Source organism: Gouania willdenowi, chromosome 20 (genome assembly GCF_900634775.1).
Source record: "Gouania willdenowi chromosome 20, fGouWil2.1, whole genome shotgun sequence".
NCBI lineage: Eukaryota > Metazoa > Chordata > Actinopteri > Blenniiformes > Gobiesocidae > Gouania > Gouania willdenowi.
In genome coordinates, this window is record NC_041063.1 from 3,639,905 (window position 1) to 3,655,566 (window position 15,662).

Here is a 15,662-nt window from a genome sequence, read left to right on the forward strand (position 1 = left end):
GATCACGCCACTGAAGTCCAGACATCTTAGGTTTTATTTGACTTCAAATGTTCAAAACTTGCTTAGAATTTTGTGTGTTGTCCACCAACTGTGACCTGATCATCGTTGCGTACTTGCGTGTGTGCGTGCGTGCGTGTGTGAGCATGTGCTGACCAACCACCATTGTGTGTGTGTGTTGCAGATGCCGCTCGTACGAGGACTGCTGTGGAACCCGCTGCTGTGTGAGAGCTCTGTCCATCCAGAGACTTTGGTACTTCTGGTGAGTCCCAGCACACATGTTGGTCCTCGTCGTTCCACTACACCAGAGCTTTTCAACGTTCGGGTCGTGATCCCATAATCCAGGTGTCACCTGGATTTCAAATGAGGTCACCTGTAATATCTAGTAATTGATTTAAAAGAAAATTACTGGTTAAAATTATATTTTGTAATTTTTTTTTTTATTATTCTTTCTCAAAAATGAAACACCACACTATCTAGTGAAACAAAAATACAAAAAACAGTATAAAAAATAAATAAATGGGTAATTAAATAATAGTAAAGGGGGGGAGTGGCTAGCTAGAGCGTGCTGAGCTTAGTGACGGAGTGCAATACCTTCATTGAAAAGGGATTTATGGCTCCAGGAGGACTTTAATCCAGGTGAGATGAGGTTAAATGGTTCCTTGTAGGGTAAATGTTACAGACCCCTGATCAGGGGAAGATGGTTAGGAGACCCCACTATAAGAGCTGGACCCTCTGAATTTAATTCCATGGGGTGAAACAATGCAGATGCTAAGTTGGTTTTGCTTCTGTTAATTCAGTTAATTCAAGTACAGCATTTCTGCGAAATAAAAAAAAACATGTAACCTGTTGTTTTGTTTTGCTGTTATTTAAAACATTTTTATTACATCTTCTTTTAAATTAATATAAAAGAAATGACCTGTTTTTTCAAGCCACTGCTTGAAAACTTAATATTGACACTAAAACATTTTGTAAATGTATCTCGAGTCATTGTCAATCTTTACTTCAATGCCGTTAAGTCAACTATTCATCATGCATGGCTTAAAAAAAAAAAAAAGGGTGCAACCAAATTCTGTGCTGGTGCAACCGACTGGAAAAGTTAGTGTAGATCCCTAACAGCGGCGCTTTTACGGTTTAAATGATCCACTTACGGAGGTACTAAAGGATGAGTTCACTTAGAACGCTTGACTGAGTCGCTCAAAATCACACAAGTCACATCGCTTGAGATGTAATCTAGTCACTGTCACGTAACAACAACAACCCATAAGTGCTCCTGGACATAGAATCATGTTTAGGCATTATATAAATATGTAATATTTAATCCTTGTCTCCTATAGAAATGCATTGCATTTTTTTAAATGACAATATTGAAACTGTATCATTGCTATTTCTATGACGCTGTGGTTTATGGTATTATTGTATTACCACCTAAGCCTACGTCCCATAACTGTTTCCCACTCTGATCATTTTCTCACTTTATTCCTTCTGTATGTGCTTTTTCTATATAGCATTGAGCTATGGATGGATGGATTGATACATGATACAATTCAGTTTTTTCTATTAGATTTAGTGTTTCAGTCCCTGCTGAGTATCTTTATAGAGAAAAAGAGGATTCCTGTCACTGTGTAGCTGCACTGTGTGCGTTTATCTGCTCTGATGACGTGTGGGATGTGAGCAGATGTCCTCCCTCTCTCTCTCTGTTCTGAAGTGTGTTTGGTCTGTGTTATCAGGGTGCTGCTGATGATGGGGGTGCTGTTCTGCTGCGGTGCTGGTTTCTTCATCCGCAGGAGGATGTATCCTTCTCCTCTGAGGGACGAGCCATCCTTCAATGTCTCCTTCACTCGGCACCCTGTCACCTCTCCAGGTACATCAAACGTAAATCAACACAATTGATGCATTACAGATCATCTGTAATGATTGTCTTGTAGCTACTGTAACATCAGTGATGCTGCACTGCTGCAGACTCCTCATGTGTTTAACTTAATGTGACTGATGAGGAAAAAAAACACTTGACAGAACTCCTGGAAACGTTAAATTATAGACTCAGTGGTGACGCCATTTTAACCGTTAAGCTTGTGGTGTTTGCTAAGCTATAGTAACATGTTTTCACCCTCACATCAAAAGTGCCAAAGCCATTTAGCTTTTTTTGCCATATTGAGATTTTATACTTAACTCATATATTTATATTACTGAATATTAATTTGTCTTCTTGTGAGAGACGATCATACAAGACAATTATCAGCAATTATTATCGACAATTATCATCCAAAAAGTGCTAAAGCAGACCAGCACGATGTCTTTCTTCTGTTTTTTGTTGTGAAACAGTTTGGAGCTGATGCTAACGTCTTATTTGGCTGAGTTTTTAGGATTAACTGAGTTGTCTTAGTATTCAGTTTTCATTATTATGGTAAATTGTAAACATTTATTGTCAGCCAATGAACGGATTGATGGAAACACATACTGTCTCCTCTGTGTTGAAAGGAGGATGTGCAGTGGACTGTAAATGATTGACAGGAGCTCTGTGTTCACATTTAGCCCAACATGAGGCTGTTCTCATGCGTCTCCCAGCAGACGCTGAGGAGAATGTTACAGTTCAATGATGTCAATCCCTGCTCTGCAGCAGCTTAGACCAGTGAATAATCTGTGAATGTGCTCCGTTAAACCAGTGGTTCTCAACCATTTCAGTCCGTGACCCCCAAAATAATGGTCCCATAGAGCAGGGACCCCCACTGTAGCTGAAGGTGGTTGAACACAGACATGAACATTGAAGTCATGTGGAGACAGGACCATCTATTAAGAGAGAGATTTTTGGGGTCCATCCATAAAATCAGTAAAATGATGGTCCATTGTTCTATGAATTTGTGATAACCACATTTATTTATTCATCTGAATAATATCCACTGTTATCCAGGAACTTTTATTTCCTTTATTATTATTTATTATTTATTGTTTATTTTCCTTTTATTTATAGTCATCTTAAAGATGGAAATCCTTGTTTTAATCAGAAAAAAATGGGTTCAAAGTGACCAAAAATGTTGGAAAAGGTGGTGAAATGGGATTTTAAAAACCACAGAAATTGGTTAAAAGTTGCAACATTCAGTGGGCGAAAACAGAAAAAGTGGTAAAAAGGGTTTAAAGTGTTAATAATTGAATAGCTAGTAAGAACGTACTGTATAGTTTAAACTGGCATATCTAACATTAGGCACCCTGTCCAGGGTGTACCCCCGCCCAGCGCCCAATGAGAGCCGGAGATTGGCACCGGCAGACCCTCGTAACCCTGAACAGGAATAAGTGGGTCTGAAAATGGATGGATGGATGTAGCATTAGGTGCGAAATGTCCAAATAAGGTCCAAAAACGTCTTACAAGTGGAAAATGTGAAGAAAGGCTTTGAAAGTTGATGGAGAAGTGGCAGAAATGGGAGTAATATCAAAAAAATAATAAAAGGAGCAAAAATATGGCAAGAAAAGGTGATGAAATTAGGTTAAATATGACAAGTTTGGTCTAGTTGCAGAAAAAAGGGTAAAAAATCTGCCAAAATGGGCTGAAATTGTTATTCTTAGTTTGCTGAAAGCGTCTGGTGACCCCCTCCTAGTGTCTTGCCACCCCAAATGCGGTTCTTACCTAAGGTTGAGAACCAGAGCCGTATATAGAGAGAGAGTCCAAAATGCTTCACCGTCACGTGATTCATGTAAGACTGAATTCTGTCCCAGAAGTTAGTGGCGGGCCATTCAAATCCATTGATTGCTAGTGATATAACAAGGATTTTTGGTAATTTGTCATCAATAACTGCATTGATTGACAATATGTATACAGTACACCATCATATGTATGTGTATATACAATATATGTTGATGTAGTTTCATAAATAGTTTTTTTTCTAATGTAAATATGTATTAATAATTTGTGTAAACAGCTTACCTGCTTTTTTGATGTAGTTAAAAAATGTGTTAATATGTATTGTATACAGGATGTATTGCTTTGATTTTTTTTTTTTTTTTTTTTTTTTGGGGGGGGGCATTAAAACACCACATCCAGACAGAACACATTGAAAACATATTTATTAAGTTCATACATATATCAAAATAGAAATTAGATTTTTTACTATTCACTTATGTACCAAGTTAAACTATTAAATAAATGTCTAACAAAGTCAGAAACATTAATAACTTGTCATACAGTTTGCTGGCTGTATGGGGATGCTCCAATCGTTCTGAAAAAGGAGTGAAAATGTTTGGCTTTACAACAGAACCAGAAAGAAATGGTTCACATTAGTCAGCAGGAGAGATCGAAAAATAAAAAAATCTGGATTATATCAATAAAAAATCTGTAAGGCGATCATAACTAACATGCCTTAATGCACACGTTAATGGCTTTAGATATGCTGATAATAATAATAATAATTTCTTATCATTTAAAGTGCATCAAAAACCGTCTAATCCGCTTTAGCTCCATTGGCTATAATAGTAAACTGATTGATGAAGTATTGTGAGGCTCCGTGAGCCGCCATTACTGTAATAGAAAACCTCATAGAACAATACTCTCTCTGTATTGTTCTATGAATTTGTGATAACCACATGTATTTATTCATCTGAATAATATCCACTGTTATCCAGGAACTTTTATTTCCTTTATTATTATTTATTATTTATTGTTTATTTTCCTTTTATTTATAGTCATCTTAAAGATGGAAATCCTTGTTTTAATCAGAAAAAAATGGGTTCAAAGTGACCAAAAATGTTGGAAAAGGTGGTGAAATGGGATTTTAAAAACCACAGAAATTGGTTAAAAGTTGCAAATTTCAGTGGGCGAAAACAGAAAAAGTGGTGAAAAGGGTTTAAAGTGTTAATAATTGAATAGCTAGTAAGAACGTACTGTATAGTTTAAACTGGCATATCTAACATTAGGCACCCTGTCCAGGGTGTACCCCCGCCCAGTGCCCAATGAGAGCCGGAGATTGGCACCGGCAGACCCTCGTAACCCTGAACAGGAATAAGTGGGTCTGAAAATGGATGGATGGATGTAGCATTAGGTGCGAAATGTGGCGTTCTGATGAGAACCATTGGCTGAGACGACTCCTCAAACACCCTAAGTATGGCACGTGTAACCCCATTGGTGTGTACAGTATGTGATCAACAATGTAAAGCTGTTTCACACACTGTGGTGGTCCTTCATTAGACTTTATTTATGGAGGAAAGCTACAGATTCCATTCACTGTGGATCAGTTAATGACATAAGCACTGAGGAGAAAATTTCACTTTTTTCTCTCTGACATAAACAGAGATAAAGGCTACGAATGAAAACTAGTTCAGAAATGGGAATGTGCATATTAAAACTACAAATTAAACTACCGCTCAAGAAAAAAGGTTTGCATAAGTAACTCACTGGTTTGTTCCAATCATTCTGGACTTTGTAAAGTCGTTGTGGAAAATTGGTTGAAAAAATGAATTAAGTTCTTTAACATTTCTGAGTAAAAACACAAAATAATGTTATTCCGTTTCGAAACATGTGAAATTAGTTTCATCTGTAGGAAAAATGTCCTTTAATGCAGGGGTTCTCAACCTTGGGGTCAGGACCCCATTTGGGGTCATGAGACACTGGGAGTAGGTCAACAGATGCCTTCAAAAATCAAAGAATATTTTTTTGACAATTTGAGCCTATTTTTGCAAATTTTTACCCTTTTTCTGCAACTCCACACACTCCCCATATTTTAACCTATTTTTATCGTTTTTTTCTTGCCATATTTTTGCTACATTACTGCCATTCCTGACACTACACCACTTTTCCACCTAATGTCACATATGTTGACCCATTAATGTGACTTTTATTTCGTATTTCGTGCTTATTTTTTTGCCAAATTTACTACATTCACGATTCGTCATTCCCATTTTTTGTTAGTCTAAAATAATTGTTCCAATATTGACACTTTGAACCCTTTTTATCACTTTTTCGGTCCATTTTGGCCACTCTGATTTGCTTCTTTTAACCAATTTCTGTGGTTTTTAAAATCCCACCTTTTCCACCATTTTTGGTCACTTTTAACCCATTTTAATTCTGATTAAAACAATGATTTACATCTTTAAAATGACTATAATAATAATAAACTTCCTGGATAACAGTGGATATTATTCAGATGAATAAATAAATGTGGTTATTACAGATTCATAGAACAATAGACCATCATTTTACTGACTTTATGGATGGACCCCAAAAATCTCTCCTGTCTCCACATGACTGTTCTTCAATGTTCATGTCTGTGTTCAACCACTCCCCGCTCTATGGGACCTTTATTTTGGGGGTTGAAACGTTTGAGAACCACTGGTTTAACGGAGCACATTCACAGACAAGTATCACTGTTAAAACTCACTAATATTCAGATGAAACACTTGGATTTGGTTGAACAGGTGTTGTGGTTAAATCGGGGTACATTATGATTGATTCTGTACATCACAGCACTCGTCTGCTTTCTCTGTCTGTCTGTTTCTTCTGCACTCCGACAGTTCGGCCTGATGGTGGCGCTAGAGAACAGGTCATAGTTTCATTATCAAGGGGATATTCAACAAATTAACAAAGTGCGTGACACAAACACTTAGTCAACAATTCTCTAAAAATCACTTTCTGGGGTCAGAGTGGAGGATGATGGGAGTTGTTTCTCTTCACTGTGCCAGTGAGAGATGTCAGTAAATAACAACCCTGTGATGTAGTATATATACTGTACATATAATATAATGAACGTCTTTGGCGCTCTGGTCCTCGAGCTTTGAATGGTTGGATGATGACATCACTAAAACATTCGTCTCTCTGCAGTTTCCCAGCAGCCCGGCACCATGCAGGGTTTTGGGGTGAATGGGATGACGGGAGGCGACTTGGGGCTCCCCATGGCTCACCCAGCATTCCCTGCTCAGCCTGGCTCCGCCCACATGCTGATGAACTCCTACCCTCCTCCTCCATCCTACTGCAACCACCCACCTCCATCCTATGAACAAATATTCCAAAACAGCGACAAGAAGTAACTTTGATCCAAACGAGCCCAGACTGGATTTGTAACGTTTGTAAATGTTTCCAACGTACTGTAAACGCACACTTTTATCTTGTTCGTACCCACAAAGTCTCACTGTGAGCCTGAAGATGAGTCGACATTTGGAACTTTCTGACCTTCTGTCTCACTGTGCTGTACGGGCGAGATACTCCAGCTGAAAGTCAAACATCTGTTCAAATGGCTTCATTTCCTCTCCATCACGTCTTTACTGAAGATGATTCATTTTTTAATCATGTGGAGGAGCCACATGTTAGAAACCATGTAGCACAAACATTGGTTATCTTTCATAACATTTGTTTCGATGTCCACTATGGAATATACTGTTCGCCTCGACGTCATATCACAGAAGCACCTGATTGGCTGGTGAAATGTATTAAATATCTGAGCTGGCACATCTTGTTACTAATACTGGCAATCTACAGTATAACCAACACGATCAGTAACTAATTCTAGAGAAAAGTCTTTAGGGTCCAAGGAGTTATTGAAATCAAAATGGGGTCACGATCCAAAGGTTGGGATCCACTGAGTTTGAAGGAAGTATGTAGAAAACAAAGGACACGTCCACCTCATTTAATGAGACTGAGTTAAATTAGCGCCACACTGTGGTCAGAACAAAGGCAGCAGGTGCTCAGGCTGAAAGCCATCACTTTCTTCTCAGAGCAACAGTGAAGCATGGCGGAGGTTCCATCAGCACGAGGCTGCATTTTCACTAATGGAGTCGTTACAGATGATGAATATCTGTTTTTTTTCTTTTTTATTGTTTTGTTCACCTCAGACGTTCCCTCCATAGTTTAGGTGTTGTTTTAGCTGCTGTATTTGTTTCAAAAGCTTTAACTTCGTTCTGATTGGTCAGATCCAGGAAAGGTTTAGGACGGGGCCCAATCAGAAGCGCACAGTGAGCTCCGCTGACACACTGATGACATTCAGCATCAGTAGCTTAAGAACAACATAATTAACTGACAGCTGAAGGAAGGTGTTGCCTTCACTGACCACATACTGTAGGAACTCACCACTTTTATCAGGACTCAACATAACACACTGCAGTCATCTTTGTATGTTTCATCACCTTAAAGGCTGAATAAAAACATCTTTTAACAAAGAGAGACATTTGTGCACTTTTAATTACTGTATTATTGATTATTAATTATGAAAGATGATCACGATTTGTGTGAATAGTCTGCCTCTGCACACACACACACACACACACACACCTAAAACATGTGTTCAGCATTCAGCACACTGAAGAAATTTATTGATTAATCGATTGTAGCCATTAAATTAGGAAAAGTTGTGTAATATGAAGCAATAAATATGTCAGCGATTGTTTTTTGACTGATAAACAATGAATGGGATGAAACTGACGCTAACAATAGGTGGTTAAAGTGACTTGAGAACTGCTGCAATCTGCTCCATGTTTAACGTAAAAAAGATGTTGACCATCCTGAAACACACTCAGCAAGGTGGTCTCCAGATCCAGATGTTTCAAAGCTACATTTAAAAATGTGAATGCTTGGGTGCCTAATGTGGAATGAACCAATCAGAACATCCTGATCCTGGAGAGCTGCTGTCCAGCTTGATTAGAATGTTCCTGAAAGAGCCGATGATCACCTGCAACTGGATTTGTTACTGAAGAGGAACATCTGCTCTACACCATTGAAGCTAATTGCTCGTGTTCACTTTTATTGTGTCACGTAAAGACTTTATTTCGTTAAATGATGACAGACATGAACCTTTAGGTGTTTTTATAGCTTTGCACACTTTTAAACACATTGAAACGTCGCTCTAGAGCATTGGCTCACGACCTTTTTCAGGTCGTGAGCCTATTTCACAAATGTCCAGCGACCCCAGAAGTAGTTTTTGAACATGTTTGAGATGCTGTGTTACAAAAGTTATTTGATTATATTTGAGAACATTTAACTGTAGACATTACAACAATTGTTTGATGATTGTTGTATGTGATGTGTTCATTTGAAAAAGATCAAATAAAAAAATATAATTTTGAGTTTTTATATCTAGGTTTTTTTCTTTTTTTTAAAAAATAACCAATTACAAGAAATTTCAGAAAAACCTATTTTAAATTCTGAGGTTTAAAAACAGGAGCACAGACTCACTGTGCAAAGCTATAATAATAATAATAATGCTGCCCATGTGTATTTTTCATCCCTTAGAAATATAGAGTTTTGTATCTCTATAATATAGCTCTATAACTGCTTTATAGCAGTGACCATGTTTTGAGTTCTGATAAATAGGACACTGAGGCCGAACCCGGCAGTATTCAATGTTTTTATGAATCTACCTTGTAACATAAAAATACAATAGAGTGTATATATATATTATATAAGTTATTATTTTTCTCTTCATAACAGACTTAAAACAATGTGAAATCAGTGGTGACTCTAGTCTAGTCACCTTTATGATGATTATGAAAAATCTCATATAAACCTTCTTAAAATCTATATCATTGAAACAATGAGAAACATCTCCTACTATAGAATAAAACTATAACAAAACAAAAAAAACACGTTACAGAACATTAAAAAATCATTAAATATACACTTTTCCTACTGACATTAATTCATTAAATCCATCTTTCAGGCTTTTTCTTTTCTCTGCTGTGTGGAATATTCAATGTTTTTATCACATGTGAGTAAAATGAATGTAATGGACCATATTGGTCTTTATCTTTCAGAAACTGCTGATAGAGCAAATATTAGTGGAGTTGGGGTCATTTTAATTAACTGGTTCTCAGAGATGCGTTCATGGTCCATGGGAAACCCAGACATTTTCATCCATTAATAAAGTCCGACCGGACAAGATGTGAAAGGAAACGTGTTCGGACACATGGTTACCTACTGTAAAGTTTAGTAGAATTTAAAACAATTCCCACCATGATGTAAATAAACTGCTGACTCATCCATACTGAGATGATGGACAGCGGATGATTAGCAACATTATTCTAATCAGATTCAAGCAGCTAAAAAAAAGAAAAATATGAGATAAAAGCTGTTTTTAGCTTCACATTTATCAATGAACTTTCATTACAAGCTTTATTTCCAACAATACCAACTTTAGCAGCAACTCTGACACTTTCACAGCACTGAGACGAGAAGAAAAAGCAGGTGATTCTGCTGAGCAAGCATGGAGGGAGTGAACAACACGTATCCATGATCAAACATGTCTTTAATAAATGCACATACATAGTTACACTGATGCACAGACTTCAGTCAATTTGACTAATGTAAGAACACAGGTCAACAGATACAATGATTAGAAGATATTTTTTATGTAACATTAAAATAAGTAGAAGCCAAAGGAAAGTGTGAACTGTGAACTTTATTAATACATAAAAACAGTTATTACTTTTGGTACTCGGCCTTACACAACATGAAACCAAGAGGAGGGTCTGACCAGCTGTGGGGATGGGCTACAAACCCCCTAAGTAAGTGGGGGTTCAGGTTCACCAACCAGTAAGACCATGTAAAACGACCATGTTGGGAACGAGTCGCTCAATTTGGTAGAAACAGATCAGCAACTCTGGCCTCTGCTATTAATATAAAGTATTCGGTAGAACAGGTGTTCTCAATTTTGGGGTCGCAAGACACTGGGAGGGGTCGCAAGACACTGGGAGGGGTCCCCAGTTACCTTAAAAAACTAGCATTATTTTTTTGAGCAATTTTGCTTATTTTTATCCTTTTTCTGCAACTACACGAAACTTGTCATATTTTAAACTTTTTTTTTTTTTTTTTTTTACTTTTTCTTGCCAGATTTTTGCTACATTACTCATTCTTATGCTTTTCTGCACATTTTCCACTATCAAGACATTTTTAGCATTTATAAACCATCACTTTTCCACCCAATATCACGTATGTTGACCCATTATTATAACGTATCTTCACCATATTACATTATTTTTTGCCAATTTAAACACATTTACAACTTGCCTATTATTTGCCACATGACTGTTCTTCAATGTTCATGTTCAACCACATTCAGGTCTCTGAGACCTTTATTTTGGGGGTCACTAAAGGGCTGAAAAGTTTGAGAACCACTGGTGTCGAAGACTTTAATATTTGAGCTTCTTCACTGAATAGAGACAAAAAATACACAAATATCACTTGTTCTCCTGTTGGGTCAGAATGAGCTCCTCATACATTCACTGCATCCTCCATGTTGGTCAGTGACTGAAGATCTGATCTAACACACACACACAGAGAACTTAAAGGCTGAGGGTTGACGTCCTGTTCTCATGTCTTTATCTCAGAAACCATCATCCTCATCTCTTCATGAACAGATGTTTCTGATGAACTTCAGTAGATTGAATCCCTCATCCTGCAGCTTTATGGAGAGCTCAACATCTAAACATTCTTCATCCTTCTCCTCCTCAGCTCCATCACTCAGCTGCTCAGAGTTCAAAGGCGGGGAAACGAGCAGCTTCAGGTGCTGCCATCTCTGACAGGTAGTGGATCGCTCCAGCCATACCTGAGAGGAGAAACATCTGTTAATGTCCAACATTGAGAGATGATCCACCTTCTGAATGCATCACTGCAAGAACAGGAAGTGCCTCTTTAAAGCAGCACAGCCATGTTCAGCTCCTTAAAAAAGTGTCTTTAATACAGTGTCGGCATCATGGGGGGCAAAAGTGCGCAAGATTCGGTGTGCGTGGGGTGGGGGTGGGGGATCAATTGTATTCGGAACGAGTGTTTTTGTGCCCCCCACAGTTTTCTGAATGCCCCCCCATTTAATGCTGCTTGGCGCAGACTCTGCTTTAATATATTCATATTTTAATGTAAAGTGTAAACTTTACATGATGATCTATTCTGAGATATTATTCATCTGTCATTAATTTTAAACTGTGACAAAAGCTGTTGCTGCACAATGAGAAACACTAATCTAATCTCAGATGGTCTAAGGCAGTGGTTCTAAAACGTGTTTGGCTCAAGTACCCCCATTTCTCTTTTTTCTGAATCTAAGTACCCCCTTTGCATTTTGCTCAGAATTCTGTAAAAAACTAAAAAACAACTATAGAGCACAATGATGGAATGAATAAGTGATAAAGAATCACATTTAGTAAATTAGTGCTTCTAGAACAGAAACATATAGAACTTATTCTGAAGTTGGAATGGAAATGAATAATGGGTTTAATGAAGCCTAAAACCTATAAAATGTTTAAAAGTGATTGTGTTAGTAAGTGGATAAAGTGACTTTATGCCTGTGACTGAAGATGAACTGGATTACAACTTTTGTTTAAATCCTTTCAGATTAATCTGCTCCTGAATCAGTTCCCATCCACACACAATGCAGAAGTTTGTTGAGTTTATACAGGAGTTTAATAATCATTAAACCACTAATATGTGCTATCATAATTAATAGTTAAAGAATGTTTCAGGAGTTGAAGGAAGTTACAGCGTAAAGGTCTGTAAAAAGTTCCTAATTCAAATCTAAAAGTTTGTCATTAGTGTATGTCCTCTATTTAAAGACAGAACATTATTTTAAACAGTTTGGTTCAGTGATGAGTTCAGCTGTAGTTTAAAGACGTTTCAAGGCAGTTGTTCTGCTAAATAAAAGATTTGATCAAATTCCTTCATTGGTTGTGATTTCTAACTCCTAGATTTTAGATCGTGCTGATCAGCTGTGAACAAAAGAAGAAAATAAGTAACCAGCTCCAACACTGCACTGTATACAGTATTAACATTAGGGATGCAACGGTACAGTTTTCCCACGGTTTGGTATGCATCAATTTTGGGCCACGGTAACGGTACGGTTATGGCAATATTGAGGGAAAAATTTTAGATTATTTTCCAAAATCGTTCAGCTCTAATATATATATATACTGTGTATATATACACACACACATATATATATATGTGTGTGTATAAGGATTGTGTGAACATTGTGAAGAGGAAGAGACTGTGGAGCATGTTCTCCTATGATGTAATAAATATTCAAGACAAAGGCAAATTATGCTGCAGGATTTAAACCATCAGGGGATGGAGATTAATGTGGCTAATGTTTTGAATAAAGATAAATTGAATATAGTTAAAAATGTTGGCCAGTGCATCACTAATGCACGCTCACAGCGTCCACGTCCCAGTCTGTACATGCAGCTCAATAAACTGGCTCCAGTCTGACACACATGCAGCAGGATCCACACCAGCCACTGGACTGGCTGCAAACTGTTGGCGGCACCTCTTCAGTCAGGAATGCTGGTGAAACGTGGACACGCAGCAGAATGTAGGTTAACAGGTTCCTACGCACCACAAACACAAGTTTCCCAGGAGCCAGTGAATGCCAGTGAATGCTGGCTCCTAGAATATTCAGGGACGTTCTGATTGGCCCTGAAGGTGACATGAGCAGCGCATGACACTGAGCCTGAACAATGTGCTGCTCTCATGTCTCTGTTTCTGAGAAGATTATAGAGCATGCGCAGCTGCACAACGTTTTGAAAAAGTTTTGTGATGGGGAAACGTACCGAAAAAACTGTTGTTTGCCGTTGTGCATGGCGTGCATGTACAGGGCGTATTGACCGGTTCGGTGAAATACCCAATATTGTTGCATCCCTAATTAACATGTATTATTTGTGCCGTGATGCAGCTGTAAATGTGACCTCTGAGTGTCAGACATTTGTGTAAAATGTTTTTGAGGAGACAAACCAATTATTGTTACACAAGTTCTACCCAAGAAAAAAGGTCAAAAGCATCGGTACCTTCAAACAAAGAGTAGGGTCTGTCAGGAATACGACAGCCATGCTTCCCGTAGTCCAAACACCATTCAGCAAACTGAGGAAATACATCATACACAGTTAACATTACATCTGACACATCCACAACCTATAGAGTTATTTAGACATATTCAGAGCACAACCACAGTAGTTACTACAACTTTCTTATTACACAGAATTCAAGGAAACTTCAAAGAATGCATCAAAACTGTCAGCAGACACCTCTGATGAAGACTGGCAGTTGACAACATACAACCACAATAGGTTTAGAATGAAATGAAACCGTCCAAAAGTGCTTCAGTAGAAACTTTAAGGTTCAATTTAAATCATTGTTTTTCTACATGTCAGTCATTTTGAACCTTTATAAATATGAACCAAAAACTCACTCAGAATGTGCTTGTATGATGTTGCAGTTCCAAATAACTCATGAGAACTGGTAAAAAATCAGCTTGAATTGAACAGATTTAAAAACAGGGACACAGTCATTTCTTTTCTTGCTTAAGAATCCTTAAAACTAACATTCCCAGTCTCCGTGTGGAGAGAAGAGCACCACTGAAGCCTTCTCATAAACGTGTTGTTTATGATTTATTTCAGCAGTTTTCTGGTCCTGCTCATGTTTTCATTCAGTCTGTGGATGTTTTAGCTCGTGAAAATCTGCTCACGTTTATGTTTTTTTTCCCTGTGTTACGATCCAAATAGTATCTAAATAAACTGGTGACTGACTATTAACTGTGAGGCTGGTGTGAGGAACAATAGATGTTAGAACTTCTACCATTTGACACTTTTGCAAAAAAAATGTAAAATGTTTATTTTGCAAGTTATAAATACCGCTAACAGCAGCCGTCAACACACACAGAAGTTGATCATAAGAAACGAGGAGCACCAGTAGATTCATTACACCACCTCTGGTTCCACAAATGTGCATGTTTTTCCATTTTTTTCTGTTTCTGGTTTTAAATTAATAAAACCAAAAAAATCACCAAAGAAAGAGAAGTACACGGATTCATTAGGTTGTCGTTAAATGCTCATTTACTATTATTTCTAAGTACCCCCTTTGCATTTTGCTCAGAATTCTGTAAAAAACTAAAAAAAACAACTATAGAGCACAATGATGGAATGAATGAGTGATAAAGAATCACATTTAGTAAATTTGTGCCTCAAGAACAGATTTATTTCTGGTCATTTTTTCTGTAGAAAAATATAGAACTTATTCTGAAGTTGGAATGGAAATGAATAATGGGGAACAGGGAGATGTCTTTTAATGAAGCCTAAAACCTATAATAGTTAAAGAATGTTTCAGGAGTTGAAGGAAGTTACAGCGTTAAGATCTGTAAAAAGTTCCTAATTCAAATCACCACTGAAGCCTTCTCATAAACGTCTTGGTTGTGTGCGACTCATCGTCCTACCTTGGAGGCCCTGTACAGATGTTTCTTTTCCTGCGTGAGCTTGTAAAGGGTCAGAAATGCGTAGCCATTCCCGGCGGTGCCGTGGCAGATACCGTAGCCTTTTCTGAGCAGACCTCGCTGCCAGATCACCTCACCACACTCTGCAGCCTCCTTCAGGTACTTGTCCTCCTTAAAGACCTGAACAAACAAACCGAGACAACGATGAGAGCAGCAGCACAGCAAAGCTATCAGAGACCAAGGGGGTCCAACTCTAGTCCCTGCTCTACAACAGGACCACAGTTTGACCCACATATCAAACGTTTTCTGTTGAAACAAACGTCAGACTGATTGATTGATTGACTAACTGATTGATTTGTTGGAACTACGACTCATTATTTCTAAAAGTGTATGCGTCAACTTTTGTTTTTGCATGTGGGAAATAAGGAGATCAAAATTGCAGTATTCAATACTATGAAAACACAATAATTGCAGAATCACAAAAATCTGAATTGTAATATGTATCAA

At 37.8% G+C, this 15,662-nt stretch overlaps 2 protein-coding genes across 3 annotated transcripts in view; one reads left to right on the forward strand and one right to left on the reverse strand.

Moving 5' to 3' along the window:
• The window catches only part of vopp1b (VOPP1 WW domain binding protein b), a 44,964-nt gene extending 36,831 nt beyond the window's left edge, over window positions 1–8,133 (forward strand). The window contains exons 3-5 of the mRNA XM_028434615.1: window positions 182–259; window positions 1,728–1,861; window positions 6,803–8,133. Coding sequence (XP_028290416.1) covers window positions 182–259; window positions 1,728–1,861; window positions 6,803–7,008 — 418 coding nt within the window. The 3' untranslated portion in view covers window positions 7,009–8,133. The remainder of the gene's footprint in view (window positions 1–181; window positions 260–1,727; window positions 1,862–6,802) is intronic.
• A 2,062-nt stretch (window positions 8,134–10,195) lies between these two features.
• lancl2 (LanC lantibiotic synthetase component C-like 2 (bacterial)) overlaps window positions 10,196–15,662 on the reverse strand; it is a 47,049-nt gene continuing 41,582 nt past the window's right edge. For both annotated transcript variants that reach the window (XM_028434948.1, XM_028434949.1), the window contains exons 8-10: window positions 15,159–15,335; window positions 13,738–13,810; window positions 10,196–11,513 (exon numbers count right to left, since the gene is read on the reverse strand). In XM_028434948.1, the coding sequence (XP_028290749.1) occupies window positions 11,437–11,513; window positions 13,738–13,810; window positions 15,159–15,335 (327 nt within the window). In that variant the 3' untranslated portion in view covers window positions 10,196–11,436. The remainder of the gene's footprint in view (window positions 11,514–13,737; window positions 13,811–15,158; window positions 15,336–15,662) is intronic.